Source organism: Microdochium trichocladiopsis, assembly GCF_020744255.1.
Source record: "Microdochium trichocladiopsis strain MPI-CAGE-CH-0230 chromosome Unknown B0I36scaffold_4, whole genome shotgun sequence".
Classification (NCBI taxonomy): domain Eukaryota; kingdom Fungi; phylum Ascomycota; class Sordariomycetes; order Xylariales; family Microdochiaceae; genus Microdochium; species Microdochium trichocladiopsis.
In genome coordinates this window covers 2,169,262-2,193,105 of record NW_025763547.1, presented here as the reverse complement: position 1 = coordinate 2,193,105, position 23,844 = coordinate 2,169,262, and the positions used below count along the sequence as shown (strand labels likewise).

At 56.2% G+C, this 23,844-nt stretch overlaps 9 protein-coding genes across 9 annotated transcripts; 6 read left to right on the top strand and 3 right to left on the bottom strand.

The window, feature by feature from the left end:
* The first annotated feature begins 861 nt into the window (after positions 1-861).
* On the top strand, positions 862-3,586 carry B0I36DRAFT_266359 (fungal trichothecene efflux pump). The gene is made up of 5 exons (XM_046151212.1): positions 862-1,503; positions 1,565-1,857; positions 1,947-2,686; positions 2,785-3,089; positions 3,181-3,586. Exons 1-5 carry the CDS (start codon positions 1,185-1,187, stop codon positions 3,276-3,278), a joined length of 1,755 nt encoding a protein of 584 aa, XP_046014072.1. The 5' UTR covers positions 862-1,184; the 3' UTR covers positions 3,279-3,586.
* Positions 3,587-5,388: 1,802 nt separating this feature from the next.
* On the top strand, positions 5,389-6,482 carry B0I36DRAFT_407901 (uncharacterized protein; the record flags this gene model as incomplete). Its single annotated transcript, XM_046161855.1, has 3 exons — positions 5,389-5,595; positions 5,739-6,160; positions 6,181-6,482. The coding sequence occupies 3 exons, from the start codon at positions 5,389-5,391 to the stop codon at positions 6,248-6,250; spliced, it is 699 nt and encodes a 232-aa protein (XP_046014071.1). The 3' UTR covers positions 6,251-6,482.
* On the bottom strand, positions 6,199-7,619 carry B0I36DRAFT_321022 (cyanate hydratase). Its single transcript, XM_046153636.1, has 3 exons — positions 7,113-7,619; positions 6,631-7,046; positions 6,199-6,535 (listed from the first exon to the last, which is right to left on the bottom strand). Exons 1-3 carry the CDS (start codon positions 7,146-7,148, stop codon positions 6,484-6,486), a joined length of 504 nt encoding a protein of 167 aa, XP_046014070.1. The 5' UTR covers positions 7,149-7,619; the 3' UTR covers positions 6,199-6,483.
* Positions 7,620-7,998: 379 nt separating this feature from the next.
* Positions 7,999-10,385, top strand: B0I36DRAFT_321021 (ATP-NAD kinase). The gene is made up of 3 exons (XM_046153635.1): positions 7,999-8,292; positions 8,374-9,619; positions 9,703-10,385. The coding sequence occupies exons 1-3, from the start codon at positions 8,176-8,178 to the stop codon at positions 10,152-10,154; spliced, it is 1,815 nt and encodes a 604-aa protein (XP_046014069.1). The 5' UTR covers positions 7,999-8,175; the 3' UTR covers positions 10,155-10,385.
* Positions 10,386-10,694: 309 nt separating this feature from the next.
* On the top strand, positions 10,695-14,006 carry B0I36DRAFT_321018 (TAP-like protein-domain-containing protein). The gene is made up of 5 exons (XM_046153634.1): positions 10,695-11,435; positions 11,527-11,867; positions 11,933-12,899; positions 12,993-13,064; positions 13,165-14,006. Exons 1-5 carry the CDS (start codon positions 11,004-11,006, stop codon positions 13,732-13,734), a joined length of 2,382 nt encoding a protein of 793 aa, XP_046014068.1. The 5' UTR covers positions 10,695-11,003; the 3' UTR covers positions 13,735-14,006.
* B0I36DRAFT_321016 (uncharacterized protein) lies at positions 13,994-15,888 on the top strand. The gene has a single exon (XM_046153633.1). The coding sequence runs from the start codon at positions 14,210-14,212 to the stop codon at positions 15,530-15,532; it is 1,323 nt and encodes a 440-aa protein (XP_046014067.1). The 5' UTR covers positions 13,994-14,209; the 3' UTR covers positions 15,533-15,888.
* A 376-nt stretch (positions 15,889-16,264) lies between these two features.
* B0I36DRAFT_240997 (kinesin motor domain-containing protein) lies at positions 16,265-18,260 on the bottom strand (the record flags this gene model as incomplete). Its single annotated transcript, XM_046149806.1, has 2 exons — positions 16,265-18,030; positions 18,137-18,260. The coding sequence occupies 2 exons, from the start codon at positions 18,258-18,260 to the stop codon at positions 16,265-16,267; spliced, it is 1,890 nt and encodes a 629-aa protein (XP_046014066.1).
* A 596-nt stretch (positions 18,261-18,856) lies between these two features.
* B0I36DRAFT_421860 (nucleoside phosphatase family-domain-containing protein) lies at positions 18,857-21,329 on the bottom strand. Its single transcript, XM_046162191.1, has 3 exons — positions 20,774-21,329; positions 19,344-20,682; positions 18,857-19,283 (listed from the first exon to the last, which is right to left on the bottom strand). Exons 1-3 carry the CDS (start codon positions 21,000-21,002, stop codon positions 19,226-19,228), a joined length of 1,626 nt encoding a protein of 541 aa, XP_046014065.1. The 5' UTR covers positions 21,003-21,329; the 3' UTR covers positions 18,857-19,225.
* Positions 21,330-21,932: 603 nt separating this feature from the next.
* Positions 21,933-23,696, top strand: B0I36DRAFT_240661 (thioredoxin; the record flags this gene model as incomplete). The annotated part of the gene is made up of 1 exon (XM_046149777.1): positions 21,933-23,696. The coding sequence occupies one exon, from the start codon at positions 21,933-21,935 to the stop codon at positions 23,694-23,696; it is 1,764 nt and encodes a 587-aa protein (XP_046014064.1).
* Positions 23,697-23,844: the final 148 nt, after the last annotated feature.

The window sequence follows — 23,844 nt, the reverse complement described above, 5'->3', positions numbered from 1 at the left end:
CATATGTCTGACCCCCCATGAGGATACCCTCATCCGGCCTGCCAGCTGCGATTCCTGCCCAACCCCCTAGGAAGTGTCAACCTTGTACCCCGCGTGCTAGAGAGGAACCAGTCCCCCAGCCTGCCAGCGGCTTCGCCTGAGCTTGGCTAAGCCTGGCTAGCAGCAGCAACTTCCCATTCCTACGCCTCCGCATCTCCACACCTTGCCCCTCGCATACTCTCTGTTGTTCAATATCAAAGACCCCTAGTCTCCACATTGACTTGTCTCGTGCCGCTTGATACTGGTGCAAGTGAGGCAGGAGCGCTGCTTTGCAATCTGTCATGATCTGGCTGGGAGTCAGACAAACTGCTTATGCAGAAACGAAGCCCGCCTCACATGGTGGCGACAGATGCATCATGCATTCCGCTGACCGTGCGCCAAGGTAGTACGAGGACAGGCAAGAGAGCACTTCGTGTTGGTAGGGCGGCTCACTTGCATGACCAGGAGAAGTCTGAGCTACCGTGCTCAACTTCCTGGCAAGACGCAGCGAGCCCTCTTCAGTACGACACCTCTGCTGCAATCTTCATGTCTCTTGTGATCAAATTGCTGCTTCAATTGCTTGATTCCTGAATCATCTCGACACCCATCCCATCATCTCTGATACGTGGTCGCCCGAGTCATGGCAGTCATGGCAGCCATGGGCCACGAGGAGGAACAACAGCATGACTTGACAGGGCAGGGCTCAAATGCCGCGCGCCCCACCCCCGCTCCACTTCCCCAGATCGGCGGCCGCAAACGCCCGTGCTAGCCAATCTTGCCGCAGCTCAGAACTTTTGCTAGATGGATGCTTATCGCTCGAGCTTGCCCATGGCTATTGTTTTCCGGGCCAGGGACACCTGACTCTCCACGCAGCATGCAGGGTCCACGACGGTCGCTGTGGCACGCAAACATCCGAGGCTAGTCGTGAAGCTTGGTGGCAGCTTCTGCCCCCGTGGTTGGTCGTTGCTCAGACGAGCTCAGGCTCTCTCTGGAGCTTTGCTCCGCTTGATGGCGCAAGCTTGGGAGCACGGCATGTGATACATAAAGCGGCGGACGCCGTCCGCACCGCTGGGAGTGACGGACGGGACTCGAGAGATATCTGATCGCCCGGTCTCACAAATCAAATTCTAAACAGCAGGTACAGAAACTCGGCACAAACAATTACCATGGCGGTCGACGACACTGCCAAGAGCGACGCTCAAGCTAATCCTGGCGTGGACCATGTCGAGCGACACTCTGACTCGGAAAAAGGAGAAAGGCGTGGCTCCTATATTCCCCAGAGCAACGAGGACTACGAAGTCACCTTCAAAACCTGGATTGTCGTTGGCATCTTGTCAGCCAGCTATGGTCTCTCATTCTGGATCGTGCCAGCCTTGGCTTCCTGCCAGGCAGTCGTGGCGACACAGCTCGGCGACGTGACGGGCCAGACATGGTATCTTGCATTATATCTGATGACCATCACAATTGCCTTCATGATCTGCGGAGGTGAGCTTGTCTCCAGCACCTTCCTTGGTACCCATATTGACGAGACCCTTCTCCGTGCCAGCAAACTCGGATCTTTTCGGGCGGCGATGGTTCCTCGTCTTTGGCAATGCCCTACTCTTTGTCGGTCTCATCATTGGCGGCACAGCCAAGAGCAACACACAAATGTGGGCAGCCATGGCTATCACTGGCTTTGCTGCTGGCAACACTCAACTCGCGGCATTCGCCCTGCCCGAGCTCCTCCCCAACAAATGGAGACATATTGCCGTCGTTCTGGCAGATGCGGTGGTCCTCATCGCAGTTGTTATAGGTCCTATCGCCGGCAGATATAGTGTGGTCGACCTGACCAGCGAAGCTGTAAGTCAAGAACAGCCCCACCTCACAGTGTGGTAGTGATGCTTTTGATAGTGTCCTCGCGAGGCTGACATTTGACCGCTACGCACCAGTGGCGATGGTTGTTCTACGTCCCTGCCATCCTGGCCGTGTTCTCTTTCGGCGGACTCGTCATGTACTACTACCCGCCTGCTCACCCGCGCGGTCTTCCATTCAAGCGGGCCATCCGCGAGCTCGACTATGGTGGCGGTCTGCTGTTCATCATCGCCACGACCCTCATCTTGACTGGCCTGGTCTATACGGCAACTCTTCCGTCCAACGACCCCAAGGTCATTGGTACACTTGTCGCCGGTTTCGCAACCATGGTCGGCTTCATTCTCTACGAGATCTTTGCCCCCTTGAAGCAGCCACTGACCCCGACGCACGTCTTTACGGCGGGTAAGGGCCGTGCTCTGACGGCCCCCTTCATCGCCGCCTTTGTCGTTACTATGTTCTACTATGCTATTAATATCATCTACCCGACGATGCTCGCCGTCTTCTACGTGACGTCGGGTGACGTGCGAGAGGGTGTCATCCTGACCCTGCCGCAGAACTTGGGCCTGACATTCGGCGCGGTCCTGCTGAGTCTGTTTGGCACCAAGGTGGGACATTGGCGCTGGACACTCACTGGCTCGGTCGCCATCATGGTCATCTTCGGTGCTCTGCTGGCCCTCGGCACCCCGGACAACAAGGGCATGATGATCGCCTTTACGTTCCTCGCCATGACCGGCTTCGGCTGGGCCCAATATCTATCCATTGCCTATGTGCAGTTCGGCACAGATCAGAAAGAACTCGGAATTGCTGGTGGTCTTGCGTGAGTCTCCTTTTACTTCTTTTTCCCACATTCTGTCCCTTCAACTCTTGAAAGCCTAGAACCAATAGCAGTCATTAACAACAACATTACCATGACAGTGGCGTGGCCCGCTTCGCTGGCGGTGCCGTCGCAGTCGCCGTCTACCAGACAATCCTGGGCAATGTGCAGAGCAAAGCTGCCGCAGAGCTCATCCCTGCAGCTGCCACGGCGGCCGGCCTGCCCCAGAGCTCCGTCTCGGCGTTCCTGCTGGCCCTGCCGCTCGGTGCTGGCGCGCTGGCCAATGTCCCCGGCGTCACCCCCGAAATCATTGCCGCTGGAGGCGCTGCGCTGCAGCAGAGTTACGTCAGGGGACTGCGGACGACTGCTTTGTCGTCGTTGTCCTTTGGTATCCTTGGGATCATTGGTAAGTCTTGGAGGATCCTCTAGATGGAATGGGCCCCGCACTGTTGAGATTGAAGAAACGTGAGTGCTGATATTGATTTGAAAACTCACAGCCTGCATATGCTGCGAGGATATCGACCACAAGATGAACAACAAGATCGAGATTTACCTCGAGAACGATGTCCACGCCGACCGGAACGAGTTCCACTAAGATCATGCAAGAAGGTGTCGGACGCGGCACACACGGTAATCCATATTGATCTGATCACGGACCCCCCAAAGAAGAAGGAAAGATGCTTGTTGGATAAAGAAAATGAGGTTGGCGAACATGGGTGTTAAGTGGACATGAACTTTTTTTGTTGTTGTAAACCTGTCTTTCTGTTTGGAGTTCTCGGAACGGAAACGGAAAGATATCCCACGCATGGAAGCTGCCACTTAGTATAAGTGATTTAATTAGGACTTTGCTTGTTCTCCGACCTCGAGTTTATTGTCCGTCTTGAAAATGCTCTCTATTTGGCCCAATTCGTGCCTCTGTTACAACTGGCACCCTGCGTCCGGACACGGCCATGCCCTGAATGCGTGATCCTTACACCGCAATAATACAAGACACACATCCCGCTTATGCCCAGGGGTTAGATGTGGAGAATGTCACTCATTTCTCTGCGAGAAGTCCTTGTCAAATTTGGACGAAAGGGGTTGCCACAACACGAATGCCCCCCGGGAAACGTTCTGCGATGACTGAATCTATGTAGAACTGACAACGGAGCAACAGAAAGCTCGGCGTTTGACCGGTCGACAACCATTCGCAATGGCAAACATAGCTTCCGAGCCATCCCACAAGCAAAGAAGGGGCGGAGTAGTATGTGGGGAGGAGGGAGGCAGGAAGCATTGAGCTCTCGACTTCGCCCTTTTTTGGCTCGCGCAGACGAATGCACACTCCCAAGCACAAAATACGCCAACCATTCAGTGAGGAGGAGATGGTTCTACCCCTGAGGACCATGCTGACGAGTGCGGAGAAAATCCCCGTGTATGAGCTGGGATCCTCGGAGTCCGGCAAGCCAGACCCGGGCCCTGGCGTTCACTAACAACTGCCAGGTTGATAAGCCTCGTCATCTATCTGGGGTGCAGCCTGTGTGTTTCTCGGCCCGGTGACCGTCTTCCGTAGTCTCTTTTTCCCAGCCGCTAGTTCGGAGGGACAACACCTCCAGAATGTGATGTGTCCATAAGTGTGTGGCCCAGGTATCGGAAGTCTTGTTCCTTGCGAAGGCTCCAGGCGGGTGTGTGTGACTGCGGGTACGAGGCGTTGTGGGGGAAGACATGCGTGTGGAGAGTGTGACATGCAAAACCCGGGAGCTATTAGGGACCATGCGGGCTCGTTGGTGATTGGCTGATTTCGAGGGCAAGACGTTCTTTCACTGAGGAGGAGGCTGGCGAGTCTTAGACCAGGAAACGCTAGTTGCGCGCTTCATGAGATGGTCACAACTGGGTGTCCTACTTAGTGTACCTTCGTTGGTGACTTGGTTCGGTACAATCAATTCGTTGTCCTGGCCTTTTGATGCTCAACCTCTCGAGTCCATCACCATCTTTCAACTACCAATTGGTCTATTATCGATCATCCGGATGTGCTTCTGGACTATAGGACATGGCGCGGGTTTAAGGGCAAGGAAACGCCCTGTGTGCGGAGTTTGTGCCACGATAGTTTGCACCGTCCTTCCCGTTCTGGGGTCAGCTGTCCAGCCTGCCGCACTTGCTTGCTTGCGTCTGTGGTTGTGTTTAAGCTCTAGCGTCTCTTGTAGCTTCTTCGCACATCAATCACGCTTTACCAGCTCCCCGTCTCAGGGTCTAGCAGGGGAAGATCTGCATGGGCACTGTTCTGCGATGCGTGCGGATATAGACAGCCGCGGACTCGAGAGGGGTCTTTTGTGCAATTCTGATCACGACACCATGGAAAGGATTGTCTTGGTAGCTAGCTCTGGCCTCGTCTACATGCATGTTGTCTTTTAGTTCTTAGGCGCAGGTGCACGTCGGTTCATACTCGGCTTTGGCTTTACCCCCTTGGCACAGACGTTTACGCAAAGGTCATGGGAGACAGAGATATAAATTGACTAGCGCGAATGTTTGTCTTCAAGTCCTTTGAGTGCCCTCTGGATGTCTTTCAGAAGAGAGATCAATGCAGCTCAGGTTGATGTTTATCCGGGACAAGTAGAGCACGCCACCGGAACTCCTCCTGAGAATCCTTCTTCGCCTATCTCATAGTCGACCTTGCTCATCGAAAGACAGTCCTCCGAGAGTTCTCAGGGTGTTTGAAGCAAACCGTAATCATGTCGGATATGTACCTTTTCGCGAACGTCAACTTCGTGCCCGGCCACTACGGCGATTGGCAGGCAGCCTACGACAAGCTGGCCGAGTACGTCTGGAGCGAGGAGAAGAGCACGAAAACGTACTACTTTGGCATCCCGTTCGACTATGCCAGCGACGTGTCCAACACGACGCTCATGTTTGCGTTCGAGGTGTACGAGAACATGGCGGTATGTGTGCGCTTGGCCATAAGTCTAGATATCCATCCCTCCTAAACTTCACCTGCAGCGATTTCACGCTTCACTCATCTCGCGATTTCTCCTGTGCACAACTCGCAAGCCGGGATCCCTCGTGCTGACAATAATAAATACAGGCACTCACGGATGTCCACCTCAAGTCGTCCACTATGGGGACCTTTCTCAAGACCGCTCTGCCCTGCATGACCACGGGTCTGGACTTGCTGTACTACAGCTACGCCGCCGGCTTTCTGGACAAGCCCGGCGACAAGCGCGAGTGCGGCGTGATGCACGACATGCGGATCCACTGCACCACTCCCGCAGGCCGCGATGTCGTCGAGAAGGCCCTCCGCGAGCAGGTCGAGCCTGCGGTGAGCAAGGAGGACGACGGTGTTTACACCTGGCTGGTCTGCCGGCTAAACGACGACGACAAGGAGATCAGGGTGTACTCGCGGTTCCGCTCGAGTGAAGATCTCGAACGGTACTTGAGAATGCCAGAGGTCCAGCGCTTCTGGAGGGAGCATGGTCAGACGGAGGTTGCGACCCTGGAGCAGAGGGGGTATGTGCCGAACCACAAAGGATGGTTACACCGCTGAGATTGGGTGGAAATTCAGAATCTGTGTTTCTGGTTGCTGGTAGAAAAGCTTGATTGCCGACCGGAATCTTGTGTTTCCACTGATCCGGGTGTCCAACTCATAATTATTTGGAGACCGTCGGAAGACGGTTCTAGAGACGGTGAGAAATTCGGTGCGGACAACCTCGAAGCATTCTCAGCAATTATGAAACAGCTATTACATCGTGCCTGTCAATGACTAAACTGAGATTACTTTTTGTGTACTAAAAAGAAACGCCACCAGGCACACAATGTTCGCCCCTCGACGCTCAGAATCGAGTATATGGCAACCACTTGCCACGAAGAGTGATGACGGCCCACCTGTGGTTTCGAGAGGTCAGCTGCAAGATCTTGTGTTGGAGAAGTGTGTCTTTCCATCCACTTTCGGACTATGAACACGGGGGAGTTGGACTTACGTCACGCCGTCTCCATCAACCTCCTTGTCCACTTTCGTGGAGAACGCTATTGCACTCATGATTCCGTCTCCAAACTTCTCATTCAAGACCGCCTTGAACGCGTAACCGTAGTTCTGCACAATCTCGTACAGTCGGTATATGAGCGGCTCGACGGGGGGCATCGGACCTGCACTCCCGCGGTCGGGGAAGCCACTGCACAGTGGCGAGCTGGCGAGAGCCGCGTGAGGGATGTCCAGCAATGCAGATAGTTTCTGCGCGTCCTCCGAGGATGCTTGCGCTTGCCCGTAGAAAAGAGCGGCCACGGAGACCTCGTTGCGTCCCAGCTCGCTGCCGATCTGCTCAAAGGTGAGTTGTTTGTCGGCCTTGGCCTTGAAGAGCATTCTGGCGTAGTCTGGTAGGCGGTCGCCGGAGCTGGACTGCGCGAGTGAAGTATCAGCGTGGATTCATCCAGGAATGTGACATGAAATTCTGAGGGGGCCCACGTCTACGACAGCGACCCGAGTCTGCTTGGGAGACATTGCGGAGGTGTGTATGATGTCAGGTCTTGATAGTCGTGTTTGGTTGCCTCGTAGTGTCAGGGGTGACCGCAGCGAATATTGGTAGCACCAGCTATCCCAGTTGTTCCCTTCTGATGATCTAGTAGGTATGCCTCAGGAGCACTTTGGTTTTGGTGCAGGTAACACATATATAGTAGAGAGGGAAAAACTCCCACGCGCGGGCGTGTGCCCCGTATACTTTTGTATCTGGTTCATTCTCCAACGGACATTGCTTGCATGACGTACACCGTTGCGTTGTTGGTGGCTCAAGGTTATAAGCAATGCACCTTCACTGGCTCAGACTGGTCCTTATCTCGCAACCCCGCCTTTGCCCTCTGATGGTGTTCTCAGATGCAGGACTCATGTACGACCAATTGACCAGGGTTGACGAGGCGATGGAGAGGACATCTCTAGGGCCTCGTCAAGGGGGCTGCCCGAGGATGTACCCTTGTAACAGAATCCATACGCTTGGCAGGACATACTGCCAGAGCAATGCCTGTTTTCATTCCCTGCCGTGTCGGAGCAGATGCTCAACGGTGCCGGAACCAGGACCCACACGGCCGGACCGGAGTCGGAGCGGCCCCACACTCGGCGGGCGTCTACGATGCGAGTCTCGCAATGTGACACTTTGGGGGACGAAGTGGTGAAGACGGATCTGCCGAGCTGAGAACTACGTGTCCTCTTCACAGACGCCTAGGCTCTCGGCAAAACAGACTTTGTTGCAGTGCGAACTCGCGGTTTGGCCTTGTTGCTGACTGAGGCAGCTCCACTCCCGCCATATCTGCCCCACAGAGCTCGCAGAGGGCAGCGACCAAAACCCCCACCATCGATCGTCATTATCACGTACTTCCAAGATCAACTTGCTGCGCAGGCGTGGCATGCTGAAGACATAGACTGCTCGAGATCTGCGGAAACTCACTCGCTCCCATCGAATGTCATAGCGCATCGTCGACCCATTGCGACCCTCACACAGCCTCTGCCGGCGAACCACGAAGCACGGCGCATCACCATGGCAGCCAACGGCGCCCCGAGCGCAGACGAGCGTGCCGACGATCGTGCCGAGAAGCATGTCCACTATGAAGACCAGCCAGAGAGCGCAAGCGACGAGGATACGAAGCCGTTCGAAGTGCGTATATAAGCCTGACCCGCCAGTCCTCTTGTTCCTGATCCTCCCCGCCTCCGTCACTAACTCGAACCACAACCACAGGTCACCTTTGAGTCCAACAACCCTCATCGCCGCAAGAGCTCGCTCGCCGCAGCCACCGCCGTCATGCCACAGATCCCTACTACTACAAAGAAGACACAATGTCTAGTCCACCAGTTCCTCGAGAGCCATAGACCACCATCAGATAGCGAGAAACCCCACTTCCCCCACCACGCAAAGAACAATCGGCAAGCTCCAGGTCGCGACACCGAGCCGCAAGATGCTACGGCAGATCTTGGCCTGAACCGCTATGTCGAGCCCAAGGGCACAAACAAGGGGCCGTCCAGCCTTCATCGCGAGGGGTCAGAGAGCAGTAGCATGGACGAGGCTGGCGGCCAGATCGACCAGAGCTCGTGGAAGAACGAGCTCGCAAAATCCCGTTCGGAGCTAGATCTCGCGGCTTCCAAGAACCATGATGGCTTACACAGCCGACTCCTGACCAAGAAGCAGCTCAGCGAGATGGCGTGGGGCGTGCGCGAGCTCAGCAGGAGGCTGGGCAGCATGCGCCTCAAGTTCAAGGTGCGGACCGTGTTCATCCTGACCAAGCTCTACGATCAGGAGTTGCTGCACAAGACGCGCGAGCTGGCTCGGTGGCTGCTCAGCAAGGACCGGGACGTGCGCTACACCGTCTACGTGGAGCACAGCGTCAAGGGCAACAAGAAGTTTGACATGTCGGGCCTGCTGGACGAGCTGCGGCGCGAGTACATCGAGGCTGGCGAGATGGACGAGGACACGCCCAGGGACGTGCTGGACCGCCGGCTGCGCTTCTGGACCGAGGACATGTGCCGCACGCGGCCTCACATGTTTGACTTTGTACTGTCCCTCGGAGGCGATGGGACGGTGCTCTATGCGAGCTGGCTCTTCCAGCGCATTGTCCCGCCGGTGCTCAGCTTTGCGCTGGGGAGCTTGGGGTTCTTGACAAAATTCGACTTTAGCGACTATGAGGATATCCTGACAACATCATTCACCCAGGGGGTTACCGTCAGTTTGCGCCTGAGATTTGAAGGGACTGTGATGAGAAGCCAGGCGAAGCGCAAAGCCGTCGAAGCAGGGAATAACAGCGGCGCCAGCAACGGAAATGTTGGGTCTGCGTCAAGTCATGACGATGACGATGATGAAGACGGGCACGTGAAGCGGGATCTCGTCGAAGAGCTCATCGGCGAGGAGAAGGATGATGAGCATACCCACAAACCCGACGGTACATATGAGATCCTCAACGAGATTGTGGTCGATCGGGGGCCGAATGCGAGTAAGTCTACGCTTTTCTGCTTGAGGAAAAATCGCTACTACCTCAACCGGTTCCCATGCTAACCATTTACTCTCTTCACACAGCAATGTCGTACACTGAGATCTTTGGAGATGACGAGCACTTCACATCCGTTCTTGCCGACGGTGTCTGCGTTTCCACACCAACAGGCTCTACGGCATACAACCTGGCAGCAGGAGGCTCTCTGTGCCATCCCGAGAACCCCGTGATGCTTGTGACGTCCATCTGCCCCCACACTTTATCCTTCCGCCCCATCATTCTGCCCGACACGATCGTGCTGCGGATTGGCGTTCCGTACGACGCGCGGACGAACAGTTGGGCGAGCTTTGATGGACGCGAGCGCATCGAGCTCAAGCCCGGCGACTACGTGACCATCAGCGCCAGCCGGTTTCCCTTTGCGACAGTGCAGCCGCACGGCCGGAGGAGCGAGGACTGGATCAACAGCATTAGTGGCAAGCTGGGCTGGAACACGCGGCAGAAGCAGAAGAATGAGGGGTTCGCGAAGTGGGACAGCTGAGTACTACACAGTGTAGTGAATCCAAACCTGACTCGGCATTGCCCGTGAAAAATGATCCCACTTTGCCTTGCATACAGACTAGATTGTCGGACAAGCGGCATCTGCCATACACACGACGGACCGTATGGCGTCACTCTCTAGTTCAGACTCTAGAGGCGGGGTTTGTGCATGTGCATGTGCAGCCATCCAGTACTTGTGTAAGTATTTACACCTCGAGCACTTAGAGTAGCCGTCACATTTCTGACTTTACAACGGGCCACTAAGACTAGAGCTGGCGCACATTTAATCCATCAGCACCGAGTTCTGATTGACTGGCCGCATGCGGGGAGAGGCTGGCACCCGCAGGCTCACAGCCAGTGTCGTCAGGTCCCCCAATCATCCTTGTCCAGCGGCCGCTTGGCGCCGGCCCGGCTCAAACGATCCGGGCTACAGCAGGGCTAAGCCAACACAATGTCTTGGAGAGAAACCCTGCTGGTCAGCGACCTGCATCAGGCAGGAAGGAAGGTAGGTGCGGAGACTGAGGGGAAAGGGCCAGCGGAGGAAGGCAGGGAGGCAGGCCGGCAGGCAACAGCAGGTCCTTGTTGAAAATGCAATTTGACCAGGATAAAGCGCTCATGACCTCGTTCCCCAGCTTCAAACGACGAGAAGGGTGTTCCACTTGAAGTCAATGGTCCAGTCTAATCGTCTGCTTCACTCTCAAAGCCTTTACTGCGACAGAACACGCCTCGTCTCCATTGCGGACTCGTAGGACAACGGCCAGCATATTCACCTTCTCCTAATGCCCGTCAACTTCATTGAGCTGCATTTCTGACGCCATAAAACTCCCAGCTGGCTTGATGCATCGCAACAATGGAGCACTCGCCTCTGTCGCCACACAACACTGAGGCATGGATGACGCCGCCCCCACCAGCGGCTGCCTCGCCAGCTCCTCCTGCTCCGGTAGAAGAACAACATCCCCCTTCGACCTTGATCGAACATGAGGAGAAACGACAACTCCGGTGCCTGCAGCCGGAGCACGACAAGGACACAGCCTTGTTCGTCCCTGAACGCCGTTCAGATGCATACGCTTGTTCCTGGGGGCCGCGGTTCGCGCCACAAGCGGCTCGGTTCTGGTTCGCGCTGGGCATGATTGCTGTTGTCTTGTCAATTCAATTTGCGGCACGCGGCGGTGGTGACCTGCTTGGCCGCCATGGATATTTTCGAGCCTCAAGCGGGGATGGTGGCAGTGAGCACAGTGGCAGCGTGGCCAAGCAGAATGGCACGAACATTGATTGGGATGATGTAGGCACAATTCCCTTCCAGCTCAGCCATTCGGCAATCACATTTCTCTGCATAACTGGATTTCATGTCGATTTATCTAACCCAGAATCAGATCACTCCGAGCGAGAAACTGAAGTGGCACCGGTGCCCGACCTCAATCGACCCAGCATACTTCTGCACTCGGTTGACGGTGCCGATGGACTATCATCGCCCTCTGAAGTCGTCGTTGGAATCCCCGATAGCTGCCTCCAAGGATCATCCCAAAGTTCATATTGCCATGGTTATGGTGCCATCTTCGGAAGACCGTGATCTCGACGACCCTGCTTCGTTTTCGGAGTCGCCTATGCTGATCAACCCTGGTGGTCCGGGCGGAAGTGGCGCTTCGTTTGCCGCGGGACCTTTTGGGGGCGTCATTCGAGGCTTGATCGGTGGAAAGCACGACGTCATTGGGTTGTGAGTTCTCGCTTCTCAGGGTTGTTGATCACTAAGAAGTCCCTTGCTAATCACCGCAAACTCAGCGACCCTCGCGGCGTTGGCGCAACCACGCCGGGAGCGGACTGCTTCGAAGTCCACACGGACAATGGCGGTGCTGTTACTCGCCGCAACCAAGGCTTGCTGAACCGCATTGCATGGGATCTTTCTGGCCATGAGATCGGAATCATCAACTCTACAAATGCTGCGCTTGGCAAACACAATGTGCGCGCGAAGGCAGTGGGTCGGCTTTGCGGCAAGGCTGCGGAGTATGATGGCGACGACAGCATCTTCAAGTATGCAAATACGCCAAACGTGGCAAGGGATATGCTCTCCATAATTCATGCATGGGATGAGTGGCGAAGTGGTAGCCAGACCGATGACGAGATCGCGCAGAACGAGAACCATGCAAGCCATGACGGCGGCGACAATCAAGATCCGTCGAGCACAAAGGGTAAGCTGGTATACTGGGGTTTCAGCTACGGCACCCTGCTCGGCGCCACCTTCGCCTCCATGTTTCCTGACAAAGTCGGGCGTGTCATGCTTGACGGCGTCGTTGACGCAGACCATTATGTCGCTCCTGCGTGGACAGATAGTCTCCGCGATGCTGATCAGATCTACGAGTCGTTCTACACTTACTGTCTGAGAGCTGGCGTGTCGTGCGCCTTGTTTCGCCGCGGTGACACTAGCGCCAAGGACATCAGGAACCGTATGGACAGCTTTCTTGCTGAGCTTGCCGAGGAGCCGCGAGTGGCCATACCAACAGGCGACGATGGCGGTATGCCCATTTTGATAAGCAGCGGAGACGTCAAGCAGATCCTCTTCGTGGCGCTTTACTCGCCCAACGCCATGTTTCCGCTCATCGCACAAATGCTTGACAGCTTGATGCAGGAGCGCGAGCTCTTCTTTCCTGGGACAGGCATCGGACTGCCTGCTTTTTGCCACGCAGAGGATATACCGATTGCGGTAAATGATGCACAGAAGGCCGTTATGTGCAGTGACAAAAGATACAAGGTGGGTTGCTGCGGCCCTAATGAGTGTATCGCTACTCTGAGGCGTTGCTCGTGTTGTTCATCATGTATGCTGACAAGGATCGCTGCACATCAGCTGAACGAGACTGTCCCTGAGCTTCAGAAGCGATTTGAAGAAATGTCGTCGTATTCGAAATTCTCTGATGTTGTAAGTTGCTCTCTGTGAACCAGATTCCGTCAACGTCTCCAAGCAGCTCGCTTTTCCGCTGGTATAAGCACGCCTTACTGACCGAATTAAATCGTGGCAGTGGCTTGGGATCATGATGGGTTGCAATCACTGGCCTATTGATGCCAAGGACCCGCCCATGCGTTGGGACGACCATCCGGCCCATAAGCCGAAGCCGATTGTGACGTCGTTTCCGCTGCTGTTCCTCTCCAACATGCTTGATCCGGTAACTCCCTTGCACGCGGCTCTGAAGATGACGCGCAGGTTTGCCAATGCTAGCATTGTCGAGCAGTGGGCTGAGGGACACTGTACCATATCATGCGTGTCGAGCTGCACGGTGGCACATATCCGGGCATATCTGCTCGACGGCGTCTTGCCGCCGCCGCCCAAGTTCAAGACCCCAGACAGTGGCGATTGGGCGAAGTGTATCTGCGAGGCTACACCCTGGGGCAATCCACTCGCTGGCAGTGGCAGTGGTGATGGCGAGGCTCGTCTGCTACAAGCCGTACTTGGCTTGCCAGACCTTGAGAGCAGCCATGAGTTTGCTGCCGCATATCGCGATGCCCATCTCGACGTGGTCCGGAACGCTCAGCTGGCACAAATCAGTGACCACAATCCCCTCAAGGATTATTTGATCAAGGCGCTGGAGTAGGAATGCTTGTCATGGGGAGGGAGCTCCTTTCAGCCTGGACATTGATGGAGCTTGAGACCCAGGACCTGAAAAGCTTTTCGTTTCGCCTGTGTATAGTAGTTACCAGTGAGCTTGGCTTTTGAGTTCTACTGCATGGAAGGATGCACGCCTTACTGTGATTGACGCCTGCAATGTGTTGATAACGTATACATTCATGCTCGGTAGAAAGACTGAATTGGTGGTGGTGAAGTCGCTGATAGAGGCAAGCGGCAGCCCCCCTGTCCGGTTCTCCAGATTGTGGCCTCGACTGGAGTGTGGGTCCTCGTGCTCATCATGTTGCACTTGCCCCTGTCGATGATGATGCACCACCACCACCGCCAACAAAAACAACACCAACAACAACCTCGTTCCTTCATCTTGCACAACCACAGGCCCACACCACCGCCGACACGCCCAGATGTTTCCCTGATGGCCCAGCGAGCAGAAGCAGGTTTCAATGGCGGATGAGGAGCTCCTGCACAAGGTCCACCAGCTAGGCGACCTCGACCTTGCCGCTCTCCTCTGCCTCGTCGACCGCCAACACTGCATCGTCAGCACCGAGCCAGACGCCCTCGACGACCTCGTCGCAGAGCTGCAGCTCGTCGCCGCCGACGCGTTTGGCTTGACCTCGGCCGTTGTCCACTGCACCCCACGGACCACCCTCGACGATCTCGCAGCCGCGCTCCTCGTTCCCCAGCCTACCGATGCCGCCCCTGCTTCGCACGCCAACTCGCCCGTCACCTCACGAACAGCTGCTGCGGCCAGCGACTCATACTTTTCGAGCCATCGCACCAACCACCGACAACAGGGCGTGCCCTCACACTTCTCGCAGCCATCTGGCACTGATGCCGCAAGGCACGGCCCGGTTAGTCCGTCCACACCAGGTCAACCACCGTTAGGCATAGCGAATGTGATCCTTGCCAAGGATCTTGATCACGCCCCCAAGGCCGTCCAGATTCAGTGCCTCGAGCTCCTGCGAACCCGCCGCATCTTCACACACACTAGTGTCCAGGCTGCACCCAAAGTGTTCCTGCTGATCGCCGTGCTTGGTGCTGAGAGCGGTGGCGCTGCGCGGCTCACACCACACCTGAACAACTACTTCTACATTGCGCACTGGCATGATGCGGAAGATGGGTTCCCTCGACTCGAAGAGGCGGAGGACACCGAGGACGATGAAGTGACCGAGGATGACGACTCTCGGTTCTCACAGCAAGATCGAGGACGGACCGAACCGGATATAGACGACCGGTCCGATTCATTCACCACAAGCGACACGCACAGTCTCGCGAGCGAAGACAGCGTGGTCAGACGCCGCAGCTCCGTCGGCACTAGGCGCCACGGAACAATGCCCCGAAAGTACTTGGTGCCACGGACGCCAGCACACACACCGCTCTTCGGGAGCCACGACATCGCCGCCTTGGCCGGGAGAGCCGCCACCGTCAGCGTCGACATCGAGGTGCTGCGCTACCAGATGAACATCATCTCGTTCCTGCGCATGCACCGTGCTGTGAGCGGGGGCGTCCAGCCGCAAGCTACGCAGCACTTTGACATGCTCGTGCGCAGCCTCGCCAGCTTGCACGGGCTCGACTACGCCACGCCCGCCATTGTCGCGCTCGCCGCGAGGAAGATATACCTGCACCGCATCCACATCGTGGCGCCCGAGGACGAGCGCAGCATGCAGTGGGGCAGTGACCTGTCCGCCGTCACGGCACTGCTTGACGGCGTTGGCCCTGAGGATGTAATTGAGGATGTGTTGGGCATGGTCAGCCCGCCTGTATGATTAGAATGTTGCTCCGATTCCCGGGCAAGTCCTGGTTGAGCTTGACGGCTGGGCGGTAATGTGCTTACTCTAGAACATCTTGCATGTACATTGGCTCAGTGTGACGCCGCAAAGCACGATCTGGTCCTCGGAACGAGTATTGGCATAATGGTCGGCGACTTTCATAATAGTTAGTATTCATTATTCTAAGAACGGGCAACGCGAGCTTCATCCAGATCTCACGTTGTGATACGTTGTTGCATCGTCGCCTTTCGCATATCGCTGTACTACATATCTCGCTCATGTATAACCAGGGCTGCCTATGCAAGAGTCATAAAATCTCTCAAGTCAGGACCCAAGGTGGCGCATTGCAAAGTCACACAGGAAGAGCGACGCTCGGAAAGGAGGCATGTCATTCAGTTTGCTATACTTGTCGAGCAACTAAGAACCCTCCGAAATGAAATAAGGTCAGAGGCCCCCATCATAATACCAAACGCCTCCCTGCCCGCTTGCAAACACTATGAGAAAAAGAACAAGAAAGAAAATTTCGCGCCAACCAAGAACAGTCCAGGCAGGGCTTGGTCGTACTCGTCAGCAGAACTTTGACACACACACAGTGGCAGGACTAACTACGCTGGGTCGAGAAATCCTGCAGCCCAGGAACAGGAAGTTTCTGCCGTGCTTCCTAGACTCGCAGTCGTCTGGTGAAACCGACACAAAGACCTGTCGAGAGGGAGATTGAGAGGGTCTGCCTCAGATATTGACTAGGCTCTTCCGCTCAGCAAGTGGTGTTCGTGCCGTGCTGTCCTCCCTGCTCACCAGGAACCGCCCTTTGTCGTCACCAATCTTGCGCCGGAACATGGTCAGGTCGCTGAGCAGTTCCTGCATGTAGTCCTGCATGTCATTGTGGTGGTCGTCGTTGTCGTCGTCGTCGTAGCCGCCGGACGAGTACCCGTCGTCGTGGTCCTCATCTTCTGCTGCCTGGATATTCTCCTTGTCATGTTGCATGCCAGCGGCGGGGTCGCTGTCGCTGGTGCCGCGCGCTTTCTTGTTCACGAGCCCATCCATGCCGGCTTCCTGGGCATTCTCCTTGTCGGCGTCAGCCTGGTCAGGATCGCCTTCCTCGAGTCCACTGTCATCTCCAGCCGTCGTGGACGGCGCAAAGCGGACTGCTGGAATCGGGTTCTTGAGGCTGTCGAGCGCGAGCTTGAGATGCAGCCGGAGCGCCTCATTCTCCGTTTGCAGGGACCGGATTTTGCCTTCAGCGACGAGGCTGCGCTCCTCCATCTTGCGCTGCATCGCGACGACGCGGTTCTGGTACTCCTCGAGCCGCTCCTCGCTTTCGAGCGTCTCCTTCTCCCTCCGGCGCGAATCAGACACGGACAGCTGCAGGATCCGGATCTCCTCGGCCATGGCAGCAATCTGGGCATCGCGCTCGGCCGTGCTGATGTGATCCTGGTTGACCACGGCACGGGTGCGGATGCGCTTGGCCTGGTCCGCGTAGCGCAGCGTGGACAGCGTCTCCTCGTAATCTGATGGCGAGATGCATGCAATCATGGCTGTCTTGCTGTTGCCGCCCAGGGAGTCCTTCAGCAGCCACGTCAAGATGGAGTCTCTGTACGGGACGATATCCCTGCTGCGTTTGCCGGGCCGGCTGGCCTTGGGATCCGCCAACGCGGCAATGACTCGCCCCAGTGTGGTCAGAGACTTGTTGATGTTGCTACCTTCTCTGAGTCTCGCCCCCGTTGCCTCGGTCGACTTTGCACGCTCGCTTCCTGCAAGATCGACCAGCCGGATGCGAGAACTTCTCTCGGTAGTCTCGTCCGTCTCCATGTCGTGGTGGATCTGCTTCAGCATGATGGTGAAGACGGCATGACTTCGACTACTGGTGTCGTTCATCTTCGTGCTCGCCACTGTCCGGTTCGCATCGCCAGCCTTCATGTACCGCAAGATCTCGTTGAGATTCCTCACGGGTACGTCAGTCAGGTCCTTGACGTAGGGCCCCTCGGTCGGGGACTCGCGGATCTTCAAGTAGTACGGCGGCTGGTTGGGCACCACCGGCACGAGGAGGTCCCGGACGTGTTCGTTGTAGACCTCAAAGTACGAGGCGCGGACGTGGTAGGAAATGTTTGGCGTCTCGTCCTGCGCCTGCTCGATCCGCTGGAACAAGTCCTCGCAGGTCCTGGGGATCAGTCCTGGCTGGTCTGGCGTGCCCATCATGGTGTACGACTTTCCCGAGCCAGTCTGGCCGTAGGCGAAGATGCACGTGTGGTAGCCTTCAAAGTTGTGGTCGAGGAATTCCTCGCCCAGGCTGTTGTAGACGTCTTCCTGGTGAGCATAGTGCTTGTCCTTTGTGTCGTGGCTCCAAAACGAATTGTCAAATGTGAATGACTTCTCCTCGATCACTTTTCTGCTCTTCGCACGAGCATTGGCTGGATCGTTGTCGTCGGGGACGTGGAGTGTCGTCTTTTGTGTGATTGGGTCCATGCTGATGAGGCACTCTGCGTCTCTTTTGGTCTCTGTTCCCGTGTTGGCCGACATGTCAGCAAATGCTTTTGTTTGTTCCGCATGCCTGCAAACTTGGGAGCTGCTCCGAGCGAGCGAGGCGGGCGTCAATGTACTCACCCCTGGGTAGAAAAGCCCGCACACGAACGACGACTCTGACATTGCCTCCATTGTCCACCCTCAGGTGCTGCGGCAGTGTCCCATCTCGCGAGCGAAGGGACGGCGTCGACGCCGACGAGCGCATGATAGCGTGCATGGTTGCGTTGCTGCTCGTACGCAGCGGCGGTGGACGCGGGGTCTGTGCTGTTGTCTGGTGGGAGAGCAGTACTGCCACTGAGGATCTCTGCGGACACGAGGGAAGCTGGCGGTTCTGCACAAGGATTGCCAGTCCCAGATCGAGCAGATCAGAGCAGATGTCGTCAATGATGTAGCGGTAACGCTGGTAGTGGTGGTCGATGCCGAAGCGGAGGATCGTGGACGGCGCTGGCCAATCAGAGTGGGGCATCGTGTTTACTCTGCGCTGGCACCAGCACGTTGAGCTGGCAACCAGTGCAACTCAATCATGGGCCCAACACAGACAGGCCGGGGCAGGGGGGCCACCGCCAGATCCATTCATTGGCCGAGTCTGAGCGAAGACGATCTCGAGCGTGTTGCATTTCCTGTCCGATTTGTCGCGACGAGTTGGTGATGCTCTCACTCGGCTTCATGTGGTGCGAATCGAAGCGCGGTTGTGCCTGGGTTGGTTGGACTTGTATGTTGCATGATCGGTTGTCCCGATGTCTAGACTGGTAGCCTAGCATGTCTCAGCCTGCACAACCCAATTCATAGTACACCACCAACTCACACGTCATTTTCGACTTCAAGTCAAGTCATTGTATCTAGAGTATGCCAGAAATGATATCGGGCTCATAATGGCCTGATGGAAAATATTTATTGGTACAGCACCTTTCAACGTGCCTGCCGAATCCCCCAAAATGTTTGTACCCAGGGTGAATCCATCGCCACTGGAAATGCTCGTTTCCCATGCCCAAGAATCTGATGCCGGTGCAGAACCGATCCGGAACGCCTGCCACCTGGGCACCCACTCCCAACCTTGTCAATGTCAGAATCGCGACATCTATTACCAAAGCTCTATCATGTCTTGTAAATAAGTCAATGCAAATGCGTCGTTTGTTCTTTTCATCCCTCGTGAAATGGCCGGGCTGTCGTCTAGTGGATCTCCGACACCTTGCACGACCATCCAGAGTTCTTAGCTAGGAGAGGCAGACTGTGCAAATTAATGGTCAGCAAGTGAGAGCGGCAAAAGTTGGATGAGAGCAATTCTTACCTGGCACCAAGACACCAGCCAAGCTCGTTGCCCTTGATCTTCTTGGCAATCTTGACCTCACGCTCAATGGGCATGTCGTAGCCAGTGTGCAGAAGACCAACCATGAAGTTGAGATCAAGGCAGTACTCGCCACGGTCCTTGAGCGCTGAGAGCGCACCTGGCACAGAACCAAAGACTCCCCAAGCCTCCTCTCCGCTGCAGACGGTATTGGCGAGGTCGTGCAGCTCCCGGAGGGTGAAGGAGTCAGGCATGCCAAGCTCCTTGGTACGGTCGAAGAAGAAGGAGAAAATGTAGAGGTCCTCCCTTGCAAAAGTCTTTGCGAGCGAGGGCTGGTGGACACCATTGAACGAGCAAGGAGCGAGCTTGCACTCGGCATCCTTGTACAGAATCCGCTCGGCAAGAGCACGGCACTGAGCCGGAGCGGGAGTGGCCGGGCCTTTCATAGTCAGTTCGACCTTGCCGCTACCGAGAGGGCTGTCCCCTTCGCCAAGATCGACCTTGACCTTGGCACTCTGTCCAGCATTGATACAGGGGTTCACAATGGGCTTGTCCAGGAAAGCCTTGCTCTTGGTTTCGGAGTAGATATCCTGGAGAAGAGTCAAGTGGATCGCATTGCGGGCGGCCATGAGGCCGTATCCGAGATGCGAGTGTTGATAGAGGACAAACTCGCGGCCACCGAACTTGAGGTTGAACTTGTGGTCGCCGTCAGCCAGCTTCTCGGGCATGCCACCGCCTGCCAGGTTCGGGAAGGTGGGTTCGAAAACAATCTGGGTAGAGCCGCCGCCGAGGTCAAAAGTGGCAGCAGTCGGGCTCTGATCCGGACCGCCAATCTTGCCGAGGAGGTAGTTTGTCGTGATCCAGGCAAAGACACCCTCATCGGAGCCGTCCATGATCGCCACGCCGTTCTCCTCCTTGGAGACCACGGGGAAAGGATAGTCGTTTTCAAGATGAGAACGAACAGCATCAAGGATCTTGATGCTTGCTTCGTTACCAACCATGCGGAGACCGGCCGTGGCCTTGACAGCAATAGGCGAGCAGCCCTTGAGGGCGTCCGGGACAGTGCTCATGGCGACTGCCATGAGCGGGTCGAGGGTCTTGGCCGCAGCGATGGGGTCGTTCTTGTACGCACTGAGCCCTCCAACACTCTTCTCCGTCATCTTGAATTCTTCATGCTCGAGTTCAGGGGTGGGACCGCAGTTGTTGAACTTGTAGACATGGATGCGAGAGCCGGTGCTGCCCGCATCAACCATCAAGACATACTGGACAATCGGCTTGTCACGCGAGTATGACTTCTGGCACTTGGTTGTTCCATAGCTCGAGTCCGATGGGACTTGACCGCCTGCACAAGGTCACAGAACACGTTAGCCACGACAGCCTCGTCCACACACGAGCTCTTCGCCCGTGGCAGGACGCCAAGCGGGACGACGTACCTCCAGAGTAGACAGTTGCACCTTTCGGCGACAGGAAGTAGAAGAGGAAGACCAGGAAGACCACGATGGACGTGGTCTTCAGCCACCTGGCCTTCTGGGACTGATTCATCCAGCTGGCCTGTAGTTTCTCCAGGATGCCTGTGTTCTGGCCGGAGCCGTAGCGGTTGCGCTTCTCGTACGGGTCGCGATGGACTTGCTTCGTAGGGAGCGATACCGATGTTCTCCTCATAACCCCTAGACGCGCCGCATCGATCGGGTATCACAAGTGTGGGTGTGTTTTCGCAGTGGGGGAACACTCCTGGAGAGTGCTGCGGATTAAGGTTTCTGGCTTGGGCAGGTGTCGGTCGTAAAGGGCGGAAAGTCTGGATAGCAGACGACGAGTCGAAGCGAGGGAATGCGGCGTGGGTCAAGAGGGTTCAGGTGAGACAGGACCCGGGTGACAGAAAACAATTGTCGACAGGAGAGGCGTAACAAGGGCGAGATGGAAATTGGGAGTGTCCACGAAATTCGAGCCGGCAAGTAACAGATCGCAGCAATCTTGGGCTTCTGAAATGCGAGCCGCAACCAAGGCCAATCCCTGTCCTGGAAGCCGAGCCCCCTTTACTCAAGTGGCCAAAAAGTAGGCCGCATCCTTGTCTGGATTATACCAGTACACAGTGTCTAATGTGGTAGCACAGTACTTTTACGCACGGTCTCGTCACTGCCAGCCCTGGGAGGCTGCGTGGAAGTGCGCGCCAGCCACGTGAGGCGTTCCGCCACCAACCATGTGAGCTAGGTGCTTGCCTCCCTCCTGTCTCAGTGTCAGTGCAACTCGTCCCAGCATATTAAGTCCGCTAATACGCCGACTTCCCGCTGACGACACATCGCTGCCTTGTTGGAATATTGCAGAATCCGCACAGACATAGACAGTAAATACACACTCGCCTTCCTCGGGCACATCCACGTCTCCTCCTTTTGATGTTATCTCTGCGCAGTTACGGTCGATCACTTGAAAGACTTACCACATTCAAATTCGCCCTCATATTCTGTCCATCAATCCCGCCGAACAGTAGCCCCACCCACCTATTGGTAGTTTGACCCGGTGCCGCATCAGTCCAGATCAACTGGGATCACTCTCCGATAGCAGGGACTCACAAGCAGGCGCCATCAACGTGACCAGATGGATGTCCATCTGCTCGTGTACGACCTCTCTGGCGGTCTCGCCCGCCAGATGTCGATGAGCTTCTTAGGGTTCCAGCTCGACGCCATATATCACACATCCATCGAGTTGGGCGGCCAGGAATACGTCTACGATGGCGGTATCAACGTGATAAGACCTGGCTCCTCGCACCTGGGCCGTCCTCTCGAGCGGATCCATCTTGGTCGCACGGATCTGCCCATGGACGTTATCAACGAGTATCTCGAGTCACTCAGAGAGATATTCACGCCACAAGCATACGACCTCTTCCGGCACAACTGCAACAACTTTAGCAACGACTTCTCTACGTTCCTCGTGGGCAAAGGCATCCCCGCTCATATTGCCAACATGCCACAGGCGGTGCTGGACTCACCGTTTGGACGAATGCTCCAGCCACAGTTGACACAAATGGTTGAAGCTCGGAAAGCTCAGCAAGGCGGCCTCCTCGGCATACAGAGCAACGGCGGACCATCACGAGTAGCTCCAGTGTCAAACGGGGCAAGTCATGCTCCTACACCAGCCGTGCGAATTGTCAGCAACATGAAGGAACTCAGCGAGGCTCTCCAGCAAGCAAGCAGGAGCAGCGCGGTCGTGTTCTTCACATCGGTAACATGCCCTCCCTGCAAGGCCATGTACCCGCTATATGACGAGCTGGCCGCACAATGGGGCAGCAAGGTGTCCTTGATTAAAACCGACGTCTCGCAGGCAATGGACATTGGACAAGCATATTCAATCCGAGGCACGCCGACCTTCGTCACATTCCTCCATGGCAAAGAGCAAGAGAGATGGTCTGGCGCCGATGCCTCCCGGTTGCGTGACACGATTCCGCTGCTCGCCCACATGGCTCACCCCAAGCATCCTCACGAGTCACTGAACCTGCCCAGTTTCGCGGGAAACAGCAGTGTCAAGCCACAGTTATACACCAAGATCCCACCTCTGTCGAAACTCCTTGGAAAGCTGGGCGCGAGGGCCGAGGACCCGGCGATCCAGGGCGTCAAGCACTTCATCGACGCTCGGGCAGCAGAAGGTCCCGCAGAGGCTACCCTCCCGGACATGCCGGCATTCTCGAAGTTTATGCAGAGCGCTCCGACTGACCTGCCACGAGACCTGCTGTTTACCGTTGTGGACCTTTTCCGCTGCGCCCTCGTGGATCCACGATTCAGCGGTTATTTCGCTGAAGAGGCCGAGCACGCGACGGTCCTGGCCATCCTTAACACTGTCAACGACACCTCCTCTGCCGAGTGCCCGTACGCTCTACGGCTTGTGGCGTTACAGATGGCGTGCAATCTGTTCTCGAGCCACCTGTACGCGAGCCAGATCATGCAGCATGCCAAGCTGCGCGGCGCACTTACGCAGCTCGTCTCCACGAGCTTCTTGGACGATGGCCACAACAATGTGCGTGTGGCGTCCGCGTCGCTGTTGTTCAACATTGCCGTGGCCGCCAACCAGCATGTTCGCGAGGGCGGCGCGCCGACGGGACTGCCCGACGATGACCAGGTCGAGCTTGCGGCATCGGTCCTCGAGGCCATTGGCCAGGAAGAGTCGTCCAAAGAGGCACTGCACGGGATGCTGCTCGCGCTGGGGTACCTCGTGTACTGCATGCCTGTGGAGGGCGAGCTTGTGGATTTGCTGCGGGCGATGGACGCGCAGGGCACGGTCACGGCGAAGAAGAAGTTGTTCCCTGAGGAGAAACTCGTGCAAGAAGTGGGGAGTGAGTTGCTCGGAAAGGGACTTGCGCGGAAGTGATGCCGGACGGCGATCTCTCAGGATACGGGAGGTTTGATTAATGTATTTGAATTCGGATTTGCAAGCGAGGAAGGCACACTTAGAGTAGAATGATTTTGGTGGGTGGTTAGACTCAAGATCGGAGAATTACTCTGAATTATATGCTTCA